We start from the raw sequence: 18,757 nt of genomic DNA on the forward strand, positions 1-18,757 counted from the left end.
AACCTGAAACGAAGAAATCGTCGCAAGTTTCTGGCTCCAAGCAAGAATCGGCAGCTGAAACGAAGAAAACGATCAGTGATTTAAAGAAGGAAGCGAAGAAATCACCGGTAGTACTCCGTAAACCGGGACAAAGTCCGGTGCTGTTCGCGCGTGCTCGTCTCGGACTGTCGGAGGGAAGTGGCATCGGTGCCTTACAGCGTCAAGGAGCAGCAAATCAATCTCCAACTTCCCAAAGAAGAGCTAAATCCTTAGACGCAGCTGTTATATCTGTTAATAAATTACCTCCGGCAAATGCCTTCTCAAGCAAGGATGATACCGTTGACGTAAGCGAGGAAGCTGAAGATCAAGCAAGATCGAGCGAAGTCGAAACACACGAGAAAAGTCCACTTCTGAAGCAGCAGTCTATTATGATCGAATATTCACTCAATAATAGATCTGACAGCACAGACCACACGACGGTCCCAGAAATATTCACCGACTCACATTCGAGTACAGAGGCATCAGCTCAGTATTTGGAATCGCCATTGACAGAGAACAACGATATAGTTCCATGTCCAGATCTAATTCTGGACGATCCAAAAGCCCGACAGAAACTTCTCAGCATGGCTATGAAAGATGCGAAGCCATTTGAGATTAAAGATGGATCGCAAACAAAATTCATCGATCAAAGTTCTGATTCGAATACGGAAAGTAAAGCCCCTGTCGAGAAACCAAAGTTTTCTCTCAAAAAGATTCAATCCGATAAAAGAATGAGCCAAGTAGTGAAGAAAATAGTCGAAGCTGAAAAGTTGAAGGAGAAAGAAATAGAGTTGGAGATGGAAAAAGAGAAGGAGAGAGAGAAAGAAAGAGAGAAGGCTAAAGAAAAAGATGTTAAGAAAGAACCCGAAAAGGAGAAAGTCAAGATAGTTGAGACGAGACTCAAAGATTTTGGCGAAGATTTGCCAAACGTTACGATAAGTCCTAGTAAAGATCCAGTACAAGGACCTAGCAAAAGCAGAGAAGGAACACTGACTCCAGATTTTAGCGATTTTCCTCCGGATGGACCAGACATGGCGAAATCACCCATTCAAATTTCTATAGAAGAATGTTCTGACGATGATATCGATCACAGTGACGATCAGCATGACGACGGAATCGATCAAGAAACTTACGAAATCGAACCACGAGAGAAGAAACGATTGGACTCGGGTGATACGAGTGAAGATACACTGGATGCTCTAGACACCCAAATACAAATGCAAGCAATAGACAGTGAGATGAGTTCTCCAGATTATGGAGTCGATAAGATGGACGAAAAAACTTTGGTAGAAGTCGAATTAACTGCGGAGTACTTGGATATGCACAAGGATGAAGATGGCACTGAGGAACTCCCAGAAGATGAGCCTGCAGGAAAATCCGTTGATTCGGATGACAATAGACTTAGCGTTGATAAAAAAGGCAGACTTAGCCAGGAGCGCTCAAGGAGCGAAGAAACGAGTACGTGGACGGCTGATCGCGAAGATCCTGATTCTAGTTCGTGTTCGATAGCTCGTCCTCTCGGTATTGGAGCAGTTCAACCTATCGTTGATCGACGCGAAATCGCATTAATAAGAGAACAACGCAAAGAAGCTTCGCTTGAGGATGAGAGCAGCAGTAGTTCAGTTTATCCAGGACCTCTCAGACATGAAATGAGTTCAACCTGGAGGCCTTTTCCTCTTGAAAGTTCAGGCAGTTCGAGCCTAGAGGAAGGTTGGATTCCACACGATGATAATATGCACCAGTCGCATTCGGAAGACAGCAACGGCCATAATGAAGACAGCTATCAAGATGATCTCGTAGACATGCCAGGTGGCTTCGCTTATCCTATTGGTCCAGAGATTATGGCATCTTACGGCGCGTTTTCTTTGTCGAGAACGCTCTCTAGGATATCCGAAAGATCGACGACCTCAGAACAGGACAAGAGCGATATGGAAGATTCTTTCAAACCTAGTTCTAGATCACCTAGTCTGGATGATGAATCCTTGATATCCAGTGATCATCAACCATCTTTGTCTTCTGATCCGCCGTCAGCAGCCGCAGTACTTTCAGTTTCGGAGGATCGAAGAACTTCTTCTGAACTGCCTGACATTCCGATAGACGTCTGTGCTCGTGACGATGAAGGTAAATCTCCAAAAAGTAGAAGATCGAGACTGCAGTTGCAAACTTCGGAAGATTGGCCCTCTCCACCTAGTTCGCCAATGTTTGAGACACCTGTAGTCAGTCACGTGGAGACCTTCTACATGGAGATAAAGCCTGAAGAGGCAGTAAAGGTGACTGTTACGGACAGTACGGAAACATTAGGCCGGAATACGCAAAATAGCGATTCTAGCGATGAAAATCGAACGCTTCACGATGATTTACAATCAACCATACTCGAAGATAATCAAAGTTCTTCCGCTACTATCGATGGAACGGTCAGAGTTGTTGTCAGGCCGTGTTCCAATTCTCACATCACTGGTTCTTCACACAGTGAAGATACCTCTATGGGCTTGTCGATGTCCGAATGGTCCAGCTCGAATAATACTGTCAGACAGTTCTGTCAGTACTCTGGTACGAAATCCGATGATAACTCTCTTGCGGAATTAGGTGCTTCCATTTCCGACTGGTCCGGTAGTACGACTGTTATCCCTCAACAATATTATTCAGCTGTGGGCGGGGATAAGAGTCAGAGTGATACGACCACTTCGGAAAAAAGTGGGACGAGTATGCGACCAAATTCCAAGTGCCAAATGAAAGAGAGTCCAAGTCTTCCAGGTGCTACTGAAGAGTACAGCGAAGAGCACGGTGAATTACATGACGAGGAAATCGAAGAAACGAAAGACGAGTTCGATGAGGCGAGAAGATTTGTCGAGAGCCAGTTCGACGAAATGCAGAGGAATCAATTTGAGGAAGAAAACGCTATCATGATGGCTCAAGCTCCAGAAATCTCACCACCAAGAATATTTTTAAGAAACGAGTATGACGAAGCAATCGAAGAAAACTTTGACATTTTACCAGACCTTGTCGATCTACCTGGTCCAATACCGGAGGAGGACGAAGATCAACTGTACGATAATGTACCGGCCATGCGTTACACTAGCGGTGACCAAGTTCGAATGGAAGTCAATCGAGGCGACAGTTCCGAAGACATGCATGAAGGCTATACAGGATTCTCGTCGATATCAAGATCAAACGAAGACGATTGGTCTTTCGAAGAACAACGTCCTCTACCAGAAGATCCACACAGCAAACGTAAATTCGGCCGAGCTCGTTCCGATCCAGCTCAGGATCCAAGACGCACTGGTACTAGATCGACTGAGAGACCAGTCGTCGTTCCGATTAGAGCAAAGTCAACGCCTTACTACTCAACAACGAGCTTAAGCGGAGAGTCGACCACGTCTAGTCCACCAATGCAGATAAAAGCACAAATACGAACAAAAACGCTTCCTTATTCGTCGGGTAGAAGTCCACAGAGCGAAGGTGACACTTCCTCGAGTATGGACAGTCCAGGTCACACACCGGACAGAGGTCAACGGGCTTTCAGAAGGAAGAAACAGCAGAGAAGACATAGGGTTGTGGTGGACATGGAAATAAAAGATGGCCACATCGTATCCAGTACGGATTCCAGCTTCGATGTCGCTACTATTCCTCCGCCGTTACTTGTAGAACCGAGTATTGATATCGAGGATGACGAAAATGATGAATTGTCCGAACAGAATAAGAAAAGACAGTGCTAAAATACGACGGTACTGGAAGTACTGAGGAAGAATAACGATACTTAATACGAATGTTCAGTGTATGTTAGAAAGAAACTTTTCGCTTGAGACAACAGCGAAGAATTCCAATAGGTTTTGCGAAACATCTCAAAACACAGTAATAAATTCTCACCTGCTTTGAAAAAGCGAAGAAAGTCAATCGAATCGTCGAGTTAAAAAGTACTTACGCATCTCCGGACAATGGAATTGAATTTCAGTCGCGTGGAATTGAACAAGTAGCTTCGAATACGCGTAAAAAGTGGACGATGCTACACCAAATATATTGCGAGTGAAGGAGTGAGAAAATAATTCAATGATAATGTAATTATGGTGCATAGTTTAAATTTATTATGATAAAAATATGTGCTAACGATCAAAATGTTCCACACAAGAGATAATTATAAATAATTATACATATACACACCTCCAACGAAAAGATTATTTCTTATACGTGTCCACATTGTGAAGATCAAAATAAACCGATAACCATACGACACACCTTACTTTGCACAGAAAATCCCTTTTGATGAATGAGCAATTATACCACGAGTTCAGAAGAAGGGGATGGCGAGAGGAAAATGAGTTTTTGCAAGAATAATGTGTTTACGAGAACGACAATCATCGCTGAAGTTTAATAAGCAAGCGAAGAAGAATCAAGATGAATATGTGATGCGCTATCGTTGAACGTCGAAGCTGCGGGCGGAAAGCGAGTTGCTCAAAGTAGATTTTTAACATTAATACATATATAATATATCCTCGTCCTATCGTAAATGGTAGAGTTGCAATGCGTAGTTTAGAAAGTTTGTTTTTAAGACAGAAACTAATTCGTGATAATAGATACCCGACCGATTATAAAAGATAAAAGATTAAGAGACGCCAAACAAGAAAATCCTCATCAAGACGAAGTATATATGAAGAGGCAATAGATTGTCACTGAGAGCCTTTTTACAAAAAAGGTTCACGACGGATTTCATTGTTTGTCCTCGTTAAACACACACGGCATACGAAAATCGATTAAACTTTCTACGAGGCCAAAGCCCAACAACTTTCGTTTTGAATTGCGTGCCTAGTTTTTATACCATTTTCATCGTGCACATTTTTATATAGAGAGACGGGCATCGGAGCAAAGCGGCTCTCGATTATCCCACTCCCTTCTTTCCTTCCTCTTCCCACGCAGTCGATTTTGAGCGGAAGATAAACGATAATCACCTTATACACGAAGCGTCGTTTTTCATTTGCCCTCGAGTGGTACCTATAGATAAGAGAAAAAGAAACGAAGATAATTGAAGAAAACTCAACGGCGGTAAACTTGTATTTGAATCGATAACTCGTAGGATATAGATAGAACGAAAAATAGACAAATTTTCCAATATAAGTGTAAATGTTTTTTTATCGAATTGGAATTAATAGAATGTGTTTTTCGATCATCGTCGAGATTGAACCTGCTGCTGCTGAGCTGTTGTACGCCCGAGCAGACATGAAAATTTAACGGAACTGCTGCTGTCGAGTACCGATCGACCGATTACGCTGTCCATTCGTGTGTCGCGTATACATATATACATAACGAACATCAAACGGCAAATCGCTCAGCCAGAAATGCGCGCGTGCAAGATGCGAATTCATTGCTACGACCTCGAGCGAGAGATTTGGTTGTTACTACATTGTTAATGTGTCGTTAAGACTGTTTTAGGGTCCGGAAACCCAACTACTCCTGTTAGATAATGTGTGGTGTATAACCAGATTTTTCATTTTAAGTTATATATCTCGGCATATATACGTACATAATGAAAAGAGCATGCGATTGGGCCAACTTACGTGTACACATCATTGAATTATAACCGATCATCTTCTTACCTTTCTTTGTTTTTCATCTAATTTTTTTGTTTCATCACATAGGTATATCCATTCTGTTCGATTACCCCATCATGCACTCAGTTGTTCTAGATAATATCGACTCTTGAATTTGTCGTGACGTGAGTCGCAACGAGGCATCCGCTGTCCATATGCAATACTTCTGATACTTTGTCGCGGCTGCGTATGCCTCTTTGCGATGGTACTCTATTCACAGTATAGACAGTGCTGTCAATTTGCGGATAAATGGACAATTTTGATAAAAGATTTTCTAAAGTACTAAGGATATTTTGATGTCTATGAAAAAATAAACGAATGATGTGTAAACCTCATTTTGGTACATGTGAACGAATTTAACTATTTAAAACTTAGATCGTAAATAATATGCTAATTATACATGATATAGATACAAATATTATGATATCTCCTTGAATTGGCAGTGCTGTGCTATTGGAACTGCATCTGATGCATCTTCGTAATCATGTATATCACTTCTGGTCGCACAATTTCACACGCGTGATCCTTTTTGTTTTCTTTCGTTTCGGCATTCATACTTCTCATCATACTCACCTCTTTTCATCGTCATTTTTATTTCAACGACATTCGAACATTGCGAGATTGTTATCGATAGCGTAATAATAATAATAATAATAATAATAATAATAATCTAAGAATATTAGCATAACTTGATTCGCCGAGTTCGGGGATGATGTGTACTCTATCTTATACGCGCCTCGGTACGATCGCGCCATTCTTTTTGTAAAAAGATAAACGACGTGTAAATCCTCTTGCAAGATCCGTCCGAGGCGCTGATGGAAGAAAAGAAAGCATTGAACGAGGCGTCCAATGGATTCATTTGGCTGTTTCAGTATTAGCGAATGACTGACATTGTATACTCATTATTATCAATTAACGATGATATCTTGTCACATACAATAGGGATATAACGTAATGTAAAGGTCATAATAACACTTGCATTAGGAAAACAAGGTATTAGTAGCCAAAGTCGAGGGAAAATTTAACCGCAAACGATTCAGGGCTTCTTGATGACAACACACTTGATACGATCCTTTCTCAAATGATCGCTCCTAGCGGTCGAGGCTTTTCCGCGGATTTATATTTGCACACATACACACACACGTTACAGAAACCAAAACGCCCACTGGCACAAAATAATTTTCCGTATTTACACGTCCAACAGAGGCACTTTGATTTCCCTCTCATTTGATAAAAGCGAAACAGACACCCTACTGACACAGCGCGATATAGACAGACCATAAAAAATTCCGAGGAATCACGGCAAGGAAAGCTCAGTTAAAGACGAAGTGCTTCTTGACAGGTGGTGGTGATGGTGATTACAACCGCTGGAACTACCAGAACGGGTACGTGAACTCGCCGGCTTGGCACGTGCCTTACCGGGTGAACCAGGTGCGTAACGTAATGGTTCACGCGACGCCCCGCAACCTGACCAATCGCTTCTTACCGGTCACCACACCCATCTATCCACGATGAAGCGATTGAAAGAGTAATGGGGATAAACGTTACTAACTAAACACACGAGAGCCACATGCCACATGTGTCGTCAGCTTATGCTGTGCGCAACACACCGACGAATCATCATCTTATCATCTTACTCTCTACTTCTCAGATCTGTAGTGCGCGCGAGTCAGCTGTATATGCTCGCGACTTGTTCAGCAAATACTGTTTTATTTTTTCTTTGAAATCTTTTATTTTTATTTTTGTTGCATATACTTATAACTCACTCTTTCTCTCTATCTCCGTCACCGAGATGATTACACACAACGCAAAACACCGATTAATTTGCTTGTGTCCAAGCACCTTCACTGACAACACGCATTATTATACGATGATATTAAGTATATTATATGCACAAATAATGCAGTATTTCGTTAGCGAAAGACTATAACGTTTTGCACTCCGTATATACATAATCACACTTCAGTTATCACCAATATAGAAAGATATATCTGTTGTAGATCACGCAAAGTCATTTCACACTTAACGTAGCTGTCAATACTATATTTTACCTCGCTAATATACATCCTCCCATTATTTACATTTTCACTCACAAATACGCAGGGATTGACAGTTTCGAACGATGTAACGAACAAATTATGTTTAACTGATATGTCAATCTCTGATCCTGTCATTGTTCGAGCATTAGTTATCATGAAACTCGTCTCTTCTATGGCTTCGCTGCATTAGTGTCGTAGGCTACACCCAATGAAACTAAAAAACTCGCAGTAGATAATCGTTTATACAAAATCTGTTACATACTAATCTAGGTAGCTTAATTTTCCTCATTAATGCTCATCTTGCTGTCGTAGAATTTCCATTTGATCAAAGTATAACATCCCGTTCATATAACTGCACACATTAGGTATATAGATTCATATCCCATTGTCATCGTCATCTACTATCACCGATCATTTGTACAAAGTGCGACATTGAGCAGCCTTTTAAAAACTCACTGTATAATGTATCTTAGATCTTCTACGAGACGCCCTTTGAGAGTTGTTGAAGCAATTTTAAATCTTCTAACGTGAATTTTACTACAAACTGTGATTTTCAAGTTACCATGTTAATGTTGTACGATGTTGCATCCGACTATACTTTTTGAAAATTTTAAATTTCGATAAAAAGTTATTCATCTGTATGATCCAACTCATTTTTATCATCGGCTATCTCAATGTTTTCTATCGAACAGACACCGCTATAATCCCCCCCCCCCCCCCCGACGTATATTATTAATGTGTAAGGTAAAACCTTTGACTTATATAATATTTACTGAAGTAACCGCTTCGCAATCCTTTCTAATGACTGACGTGTTGTGTGGTATATTGACCTTCCCGCATCTATTTACAATTTGTATACCCAAATTTGTATACTTAATAATATAAATATCTATATATAGACCTGTGAACCATTACGTAGCGACCCTTTTCAATTATACATGAGCCTTAAAAGTGCAAACTCCTGAACGCTTAGTCGTTAGAAAATAAAAATGAGTATCGCACACTGTTCGATGAAATTTTGACAAAAAACTGTACGATTTAACAAGCCGCGACGTTGACGAAGTGTACTCAGGGGTTTCCGCTTTTGACGGTCAAATATTTATATATACATATATACATAGTAATCACCGATCACTGCCACTCGTCACAATTTTTCTCCTCTTCGCCTTTGAGTTCGCCTGCTCTCTCTATCTACGGACCGGATCATTGGCAAGTCGTGTACATCTTTTGTATTATTCGTTTGTTTATATAATACATATTTATATATACTATATCAACGTGTAAGACAACCCGACTAGTTCAGTTGCATCTCCACATGCCGATTGCGCTTGGTATTTTTACTGTGCCCGCCAAACCTCTGTTTATTTACTATATACCTACTATAAATATACATACTATAGATATTACTATATATACATCGAGTTCCGTTCTTCCAAAAAGTCGTCGCATGCAAAAATGTCGCGTGTTATGATTCGAGCCTGTGAGACGTATACATACACACAGTAGACAACGTCCGAGGCTACAAAACACGGATATTTCCACGCACATGTTTTTTATATATAAAACTATGCTTTAGTTTGTGATACTCCTTTTATATAGTTACTTTTTCGCCAAAGAGAAACGTGTGTGATTTAGATTTTTTACCGCGAATTCGATAGAATATCCGCCCCCCTGGTGTACCGAATCTTTATACAATACTCTTATCTATATACCCTATACCCCCTGTATACCCCCCAGAAATTTATGTGAGTGACTATGTAATTCACTGCATGTTATAGGCATGGTCCAGTTATATAAATGAAGACTTACTCTTCAAAGCTCGCCGCCTCGTCGCTCGAGACTCCCTCGAGCGGGATCCGCTTTTAAACGATTGCTCGAAAAATTGTTTGCCAAAATTTCGATCTCATTGCATAAGGGGGTGATGTCCCACAGCGACGAGGCGACGAGTGAATCTAGCCAATTTCGTTGAGACTTGACTGACGCACCAACTTATTATGTTATTTATATATAAAAGTTGAAATTGTATATCTCTTTAAGGCTATGAATAACAAAGTATAATGAGTAATCTTGCTGTACCTCGCGTCTTCCAAACGATAAAAGACCTCGAAGTGGCTCGAAGAGCAGGACGTTATTGTACGTTTTTCGGTTTTTCTCAGTACACGAATGTAATGTTGATTATGTATTACACACAATATGTGACTAGCAATAATTGATCGTTGTTTTGCCTCGCCTCGAAAATTTATTGTAAATAATTTGTAACGACGTTTCCACGACTAGAGACCGTCGAGCCCTCGAGTACTCGACAATTTTGGCTTCGATACTGCGAAGGCTCGATTCTTTTTTCTCGTCTGTGTATACACAGCTAACGAGATAAAAGTACGTTTATATATATATATATATATATATATATATATATATATATATATGAGAATTCATTTGAAAAAAATGTGCATTCAAAAGTGAAAAGTAGAGTCTAATTTGAGGCCAATACACACGCGTTCGGAGTGATCTTTTACGTTAGAATAATCCTGTTCGTAAATGCCGAGACTGTGACGAGAGTGTTGAGTATTATAACAGTGATAGTTTGTATGTCGAAAATAAAGGAAAAAGGAGTTCTTTACCAAGCAAAAAAAAAAGAACTTCTGCAGCAGAGGCGGAAGAAGGAAATAAGGTATATGCATATAGCTCATGAATATACAGTATATGTAAAGGTATATTATATATTCGTTGCCATGAATCTCTTCGTTTGTATTCGTGTCATTTTTGAAGGACGATGAAACAAAAGGCGAAAAAAAAGATAAAGTGAATTAAGCAGATACGATTATTATTGTCGGAGGAATGAATTAATAACGTAATACTTGTTACAACTCTATATTATATCCGTTATTTAAAAGTGAAAAACACGCGCGGTTTCCCCGAGCGAACGTTAAAAAGATTGACTCGGGGAAGCAAGGGTATACAATTCGATGGAGATAATGAGATGAAAAAAAAGCCAATTCCAGTCGTAGGAAGTCTATTGTACATTGATTATTGATACATTTACTTAATATACATATGATATGATAATAAATTATATATACAAAGTCACTTTCACAGGCGTACTGATGATTACGATGATTTGTTTTACTGATTTTCGTTTCGTTCTAAATAATTTGAAGCTTGAACTTTTGTTTCCCGTTGTTATCTTATGATTTTAAACCCGATTTTAAAAAATTAAACGCGTTTTGATTCGAAATCGCCGCGAGAACGTTTATTTTTACTTGCGTGTTTGACGACAATAGAAGCACTGAGGGATGATAATCTCAATTAGGATGTCCACGTAGACTTGTCTTTCTTCTTGACGACAATAATCGATGTTGTCCTGTCCTAGCTTAAGAGTTTTTCTTTGTAATCCTCTTTATTTCTCATTATTGCGGTTTTCTTTGCCGTTATTATTTCGATATCTTTTATCGCACTCCTGGAATTGTTGGTCGACTGGATGACAATACCATGTGTGAGTAAATCCCAGTGGAACAAAACCTTTTATTAGCTGTGAATTATTTTCTTGTGTCTGGTTAGGTGTTTACTTTCTTTTATTAAGATTTTTTCTTTGTAAATCTTCTTTCTTAGTAAGTCTGTCGTGTAGTGCGTACTTATCGTATTAGCCGATGTTTAGTTGCATCATTAAACATTATCTGCACAGTTATTAATTCCTCTTTTGACTATTTTTTTTTTTAATTTTGAAATTGTACGATTTTTTGCTTCGCTATCAATATGTGTTACGAGTAATGCTACGTGTATATTTCTCATTTAATTAGAGCAATGCTATAGCGTGAACCTCAATAAATGCAAGATTCGTATTCGCTTTGAGTTTCATGAAGCTGCTAAAATTTAATGAGATTATTATCCTTTGATGTTCGTGAACCGTAGTATTATTATTTTATGTAGCTCCAAACTTAAAATGTTGTTTTAATTAAAGCAATTATACTTTTGTACAGTTTAGTATGTTATATAAATTATTTTTAAATTTGGTGTTTATTCGAATTTTTAGTGAAATGCGTAATACTAGTATTTAAATATAGGCAAGCCTATATGTAGAGTAAATCAGTCATGACGATCGAAGCGTAATATCAGGCTTGCGTTGCATTGTACTGTAGATAGTCATGAACTACTAGACCCTCAAAATATCGGCCACTGATATCACGCTCCAGTTGAGATTTTATTCAATTTCGTGAACGCTAAGGTCAACGAATATAACTACTTCAAGATCTTTCACTTATTCGCAACGATCGCTTTTTATAATAAGTGCTAATCATTAAAAAGAAACCTTCGCATTGAGAAGAATCTTATTGTTATAAATAGAGCAGAGCATGTTTTTGCCAAATTTTTATTTCCGTTGCGAGCGTTCAGATTTTTCGATCACTGTTTTTTTATCCGTTATTATAGATAGGAGATATATTTTATTATAGCTGAATTTTTATATTTTGCCACTTTTTTCCCTGTTGCAATATAATAATTTACAATATAATTTTGGAGTTATCTGAACGACCGAAATTCCAAAGATAATTCAAGTTCGGATACTTTCAGTTTTGTATTACCAGGCTCAAAAACCGATTTTATAACGCCTCGATACTTACAGAAGATGCAGAGGCTGAAAAACCGCAGGAATCCCCGAAAGGTTCTCCGCAACATCAGCAACAACAGCCCGATACACCGCAATCGACTCGGAAATCCGAGAACAATAACTCGGTGTACATGAGAGGGATGGCCGAACGTCGTCTGGCCAATGGCAGCTGTGGTCAAGAAATCGGTAACCTGTCGCCGAATGAGCTCAGTCCGGTGAAACCGATGAGGAACGGTGACCTGGGAGACGATGGAGATATTAGAAAGATCAAGAGATGGCCAACGGACAAGGCTTACTTCATTTCCAAGGAGCTACTCATGACTGAGCGGACCTATAAGAAGGACCTCGAAGTCATCAATGTTGTGAGTATTCCTTTCACTTCGGTCTTATCTTAACATTGTTTGTCGTCTAATTGAATTTTATAAATCTTATCGATATTTTTTTATAACCGGACTTTCCATGGCGGTAAGAATCTTATGAATACGCTTGCACATCCTTAAGTTTACGCTAATATCGTTCAATAGATTAAATAATGTTCCTTAAATCTGAAAAATAATCTTTTAATCGTAAACGAAATCTCTTTATCAGTGGTTCCGTGAAGAGCTGTCCAAGGAACACGAAAGCGAGGGCGACTACCTGGTCACCTTGATCGAGCTTCTGGCCGATGCTCACGGACCCTGTCTCCACGAGATGGAGTCACGACTGGCCCGTTGGGAGAGCAACGCCAGGCACAACATCGGCGACTTTTTATACAACACACTGCTAAACGTCCTGCCGCTGTACGACCAGTACCTCGAGAATCTTCTGCCAGTTTTGGAGAAGTTCGAGTACTCAATACGTACCTCCAAACACTTCGATCAGCTCTGTAGGGACTTTGAGGCGCAGAAGCATTGTTATCTGCCGCTTACGAGCTTCTTGCTGAAGCCGCTGCAGCGCTTGCTGCATTACAACAGTATTATTGATAGTGAGTTTTTTAAACGCCACTGTTTTCTTAAGTTATAAGTAAGAAACATGAAATCTAATGCCCTTTTTGTCGATTGCAGGATTGTTAGACCATTATCCGAAGGACCATACGGACTTTGAAGACTGTTTAGCTGCGAGGGACAGACTTGGCGAAACGCTGCTCGAGGGCCTGACAGTTCTTAATCAAGCTGTAATTATATTTCTTTGTACCTCGAATATTTACTATATCTTGTTATAGATCTGAATCGTTTTCTGTGGATGTTTTGTCATTAGGAGAATTTGGTCCAGTTATGCGAATTGCAGCGAGACATCAGTGGCTTCGATAATCTGGTGCAAGAAGGTCGAAGGTTCATAAGGCAGGGCTGCCTGCAAAAATATAGTCGCAAAGGCTTTCAACAGAGGATGTTCTTCTTGGTACGTAATTACCTTTTAAATCAACAGCTATCCTTTGATGCAAATGATGTTGTAATCTGTATACTCACGAATTCTTGTTTACAGTTTTCCGACGTATTGCTCTACACATTCCGATCACAGCAGCCCACGCAGTCCTTTAGGGTTCACGGTCAACTGCCCCTGAAGAGTATGAAGATCCAGGAGAATGACAACAAGACCGGCAGCGACTTTGCCTTCGTCATTCACGGACTCGGGAACCAGTAAGTTTTTTCAAAAATATAGATATTTCAGCGCATGTCAACTTGTTTCCAACTAAGCAATGTAACACTTTTCTAGATCCCTGACAGTTGCTGCCAGCAGCGAAGAAGAGAAGGAACGATGGTTGGAGGATCTCAACATGGCCATCGCTCAGACTGACTCGGTGGAAGGAAAGATGCCGTATCTAAATCTGAAAACTTGCAGTAAGTTAGAGACTAAACCAAAAATGATCATAACAATCGACTCTAGCTTTGTAAGGCTGTATATTGAAAGTAAAATTATGTTTTCCAGTCTTAGGATCAGTGGACGAAGTGGGAGACGGTACTGGAATGGAAGGTGACCGCACAAGCTGCGGTGGTGCCAAAGCGTCTCAGCGAAGCAACACGACGGTGCACGTCTGCTGGCACAGGAATACCAGTATCAGTTATAGCGATCAACTTCGAGCTTTTCAGGTAAATACTCAAAATTTGAACTGCAAAATCTAAAATAAGTCATCATAAAATGTTGAAAATGTAAACGATATGGTTTCCGTGCAGAATCAGCTGAGCGGTTTTCTCCTAAGAAAATTCAAGAATAGCAACGGCTGGCAAAAGCTCTGGGTCGTCTTTACAAACTTTTGTTTATTCTTCTACAAATCCCACCAAGACGATTTCCCACTGGCGAGTCTGCCGCTGTTGGGCTATGCCGTTTCGCAGCCGGCGGACAAAGATGCTATCAACAAAGACTTTGTCTTCAAACTCCAGTTCAAGAATCACGTTTATTTCTTCAGAGCTGAAAGCGATTACACGTATGGAAGGTACGTTGCATGTTTTAATTTCTAAATCTTTGTTATTATACTGGCATTGCATAATCGCGAACTATTAAAAAATGTACTAGTGTCTGCATCTTATTAAAATAAAAGCGTTGAAAAAAATGCGCGGTATTATCTTGACGATGAAATTTTCTGTATCCAATTTTTTCAGTAAATTTTTCGTGCATATGCAAACTACAAATAATAATTGTCGAATTGTCTTTATAGGTGGATGGAAGTCATTAAGAGTGCTACGCAACAGAGTCACGTAACGACTAGTACAGTCTCAAAGAGGACTATTAAATAGCGCATAGAACGAGTAGAAAACCAAAATCGTCTGTAACAGTGAGCTCCAGTACTCTCACCCAAATATCTCTCTAAATGCGCAATAATTGTAATATAATTACAATTTAGTAGAACCTTGTTGAACTATTTAGGGTATTTAACAAATTGTGTTTCTTTTTCGAAAATCTAAGAAGATTGATTTTGGGAATAGTTTATTGAGAGTAATCAAAAGATCGTTCGATATTAGGCAATAAAACAAGAGAAGAAAATAAGATAAAAATCATCAAAATCATGGCCTTAAAAATTAGCATTTATTGCATAGAGGAAAACAAAATTCCGCACTGTTATTCTTGAAAATACTAAAATGCGTTTTTTTACTTTATCATTTTAAAGTATATTGTTAGTCTAGAGAATCTATATCTACATAGTATTTTGTTATTTAACGTAAAATCGAGAGCACCAGATAATCGTATCCAACAATTCTCTGCTATATAAGCATATTGTTTATACCGTTTCGGTAAAGTTCTATCCTTGTTTGTCAAAATCATTAAAAAATGTCATTCGCGCCTTAAATTATACAAACCATCGTTTCCACTTTAATAACGAAAGACCGACTCGAATTCCAGTCGAAGAAATAAAACACAGGGTAGAACTCCACCTCGGGAGTATAAAAGCCAGACGCTCGAAGCTTTTAAAAATGCAGGCGACCACAAAGCGCGTTGTGTATTATTCATTCTTTGCTCCTCAAATGCATGAGCGCGATTATACTCGTCGTGCCTAAATCAATACCTAGAGTGCGAAATTCACGAGAAAATTCCGCGAATGCATTTGTACTTGCGGTCGCATTGTGCAGAAGGATAAGAGAAGGGAAAACGTAGATGTATATAGAACGAATATGTGTCTCGTTTTAAAAATTTTTTTTTAAAGCGCGTAACCGCCTTTGTTTGATGGTATATGATTATTATTATTATATTGTTTTTTTTTATTATTGTAATTAAATGCACTTATTAGTCAGTATTAAATGAATACTGGAATATATTCGGTTGTATAATGAAGTTCGTTTCGTGATTTTAAAGTCCCATGCAAAATATCCAGTGCTAAGTCAAGTCCATGTGTCAAAGTAGCGTTTAAAGAAGCCGTTGTTGTTTTTTAATGATCGATCTGGTGCTGATGTTCGCTTGTGCGCGCTTTTGCCTGGGACATTTATGAAGAAATCGTTGATTTTTAAATTTACATTTTTATATGTGTGTATTCAAATCCGATGTTTCCTGCGGGCGTTTCTCTTTTTAACATATCCATTTTCGATTCTGAAGCAATCAATAATCAAGACTGCAGACAATTAACGTATAGGCATGTCCGAGCTAGCGTATACAATTAATTCATATGAAAAAGTAGCGATAATATACGTAAGCTTAAGAGAGTACAAGTTATTTAAACAAAAGTCCAATCAAATGTTCAATGTGAGCGCTGCGATTTTTTACGAATCGATCAGCTGCCAATAAACAAATGTATAAGCGAATCAATCAATTCATACGTAGTGTCTTCGTTGATCTGTGGAAGCTGTAACTATTTTTCGAATTATCAAACAATTTTTCTGTGCAGATCTTTGTGGAGAGAATGAGAAAATTTTGTAAGCTACGAGAAATTTCATAGAATGTATACAGAATAAAAACTTACCTCATTTCCAATCGATGCTTCTTTTACAGTCGTAAACTACTATCGCAATCCATAATTCCTAAAATATATAATACCCAACAAGCTGAAACCGCAAAAGAAGAAAAGTTTGAAAAAACCATGACGTCAGAGCATATACGCGAGAGACTCGTGTAGCTAGTCTAACTACGCGCTTCTCGGAATCGCCTTCGTTAAACGTCTTTTGACAAATGGCAAAATTACTCGAACCTAATTTTTTATCAATATGTTAATCTAAAGTGAATTATTTTGATACCCTGCACAAAGAGACCGTATCACAGAGCTTTTTACATTGTATTTTTTTCTGCAAAGTAATCATTTTAATTGTCGAAATCGTTTTTTTTTTCTTATGGAGACATTGAGCTGGGCTACGCTCGTTCAGTGTATGATATAACTGTAAATAAAAAACAAACCAGTTTCGTATCATCTATAATTTGCATGTTTCGTTTATTCTTGACTCCATGGCGAGAATAATTATTGCGCTGCACAGTTATTTCTTGAATACAAGCCTCCTCAGTGTTTCTGCGTGATTAAACATTTTTTTGTCGTAAGCCAAGGCAATCAGACCTACTCTTGCCGCAATCAACGAGATATTTTCAAACAAAGAATAAAAAGTAATAAGAATCTAAAGAATCGAAGTTTCAAACACTTGCCTACAGGTCAAGAAAAAGTAAGCTCGATCTTATCCCGTCCGTCCCAGGACAAACGATGAAACTCGGTGAAAAAAAATCAGAAACAGAAAGCCATCCAAGATAATCTGCAGCACATCAGGCAGGCTTATTACATGTTAAATAATAGCGTCTCATTAGCGGCCGTTTAATCGCCGCCACTCGCAACGGCCATAAATATCTCCGGCGTCGACTAGACCAGCCGTGTGTGAGAAAATGCTCGATTCGAAAATATGACGATCCCGCCGTTGGTATAAACCCGAGAAACTCTGCTCCTATCGCGATGACTCGAGCGGCAATTATACCTACTGCTAGAAGGAGGAGGCAAAAAGTCGATCGAAGCCAACGATCGTCGTTAAGGATGACCTTGCGTCGTTTCCGCTTAGATCTGTGTAAATATGTGACTGCGGTTCTGGGCTTGCGGGGATCCAGTTGATTTACCGAAATTACCTCTGCTGGAAAGTTTCGGATTTTCGATGAGGTGATTGCGATATTTCGGAATTTCCTCGATCTCGGCGTTTAGGTATTGTAATTATGAAGAGATACGGGACAATGTGTTTTCATAATTTATTGTATAATAATTTATGAATTTACCGATGCGCCTGGCTGATTCACACCGATGCCTTATTTGGATTGTTTTTGTTGTAGAGAATACTGTAGCGTATAGAAGTATGAGTGGTATTGGAACAAAACTAAAATTGATTACATTTCCATAAAAATATAATTATTAACCCAAATCATAGTGAGGAGTTTTCGAAAACACGGTACACAGCAAACGCAGAGATACCTCCCGGCTAACGCAAATAGGTATTAGCGGCGCTACAGATCCTCACGTCCGGAAAGACCGGTATGGTATATCGTGAAACCAAATAAAAGTGTATAACGCAGGTCTATACGCACAATCCATTACGCCACGTAAAAATCACTGCACTCTTCCATAGCCTTGAACGAGTACTTGGAAAAGTTATTGCCCCGATTCTCAACAAGCCTCTACAAGGGAAAACCCGATAAAACGATTTTTACACAATCGTAATGATTCAACGGAGAACCGGTTCGGCGCTTATCCTTTTGACTCCGGTACACGCTTCGTAGATTAAATTTTCTCGCTATAAAGGCCAAGTTTAATACTCCGATTAGACAGTCAATTTTCGAATCACTCTCTCTCTCTCTCTCTCTCTCTCTCTCTCTCTCTCTCTCTCTCTCTCTCTCTCTCTCTCTCACCTCTCGCACATGAATAATACAGTCGCGGATTAATTATAGCTTACCTGTTGAACATGAGATCAAAGTTCAATTATTCCCCAAACTTTAAAAATACGCGAATAAATCAATAAGCTATAAGATACCTATAGAAAAGGACAATAGAGAAATCGGTGTAATCGATGCAGCGATGAACGCGCTCGTTCTTGGGGGGATTTCAAAACCACTGGGGAGTCCCCAGAACAAGATCGGCGACCGCGAAGAGTGGG

The 18,757-nt window shown here is 39.2% G+C and overlaps 1 protein-coding gene across 3 annotated transcripts in view; it reads left to right on the plus strand.

The window, feature by feature from the left end:
- The window catches only part of LOC100118661 (FERM, ARHGEF and pleckstrin domain-containing protein 1), a 39,565-nt gene extending 22,946 nt beyond the window's left edge, over positions 1-16,619 (plus strand). The window contains exons 12-20 of one of the 3 annotated variants that reach the window (XM_008208497.3): positions 12,258-12,604; positions 12,831-13,206; positions 13,286-13,395; positions 13,479-13,619; positions 13,704-13,858; positions 13,935-14,059; positions 14,148-14,308; positions 14,393-14,652; positions 14,875-16,619. In XM_008208497.3, the coding sequence (XP_008206719.2) occupies positions 12,258-12,604; positions 12,831-13,206; positions 13,286-13,395; positions 13,479-13,619; positions 13,704-13,858; positions 13,935-14,059; positions 14,148-14,308; positions 14,393-14,652; positions 14,875-14,953 (1,754 nt within the window). In that variant the 3' untranslated portion in view covers positions 14,954-16,619. Of the gene's footprint in view, positions 1-14; positions 10,727-12,257; positions 12,605-12,830; positions 13,207-13,285; positions 13,396-13,478; positions 13,620-13,703; positions 13,859-13,934; positions 14,060-14,147; positions 14,309-14,392; positions 14,653-14,874 lie in introns of those variants that run through there. The other 2 variants (XM_031928918.2, XM_031928919.2) reach the window with 2 other exon arrangements.
- Positions 16,620-18,757: the final 2,138 nt, after the last annotated feature.

The sequence above is a fragment of the Nasonia vitripennis genome, chromosome 4 (genome assembly GCF_009193385.2).
Source record: "Nasonia vitripennis strain AsymCx chromosome 4, Nvit_psr_1.1, whole genome shotgun sequence".
Classification (NCBI taxonomy): domain Eukaryota; kingdom Metazoa; phylum Arthropoda; class Insecta; order Hymenoptera; family Pteromalidae; genus Nasonia; species Nasonia vitripennis.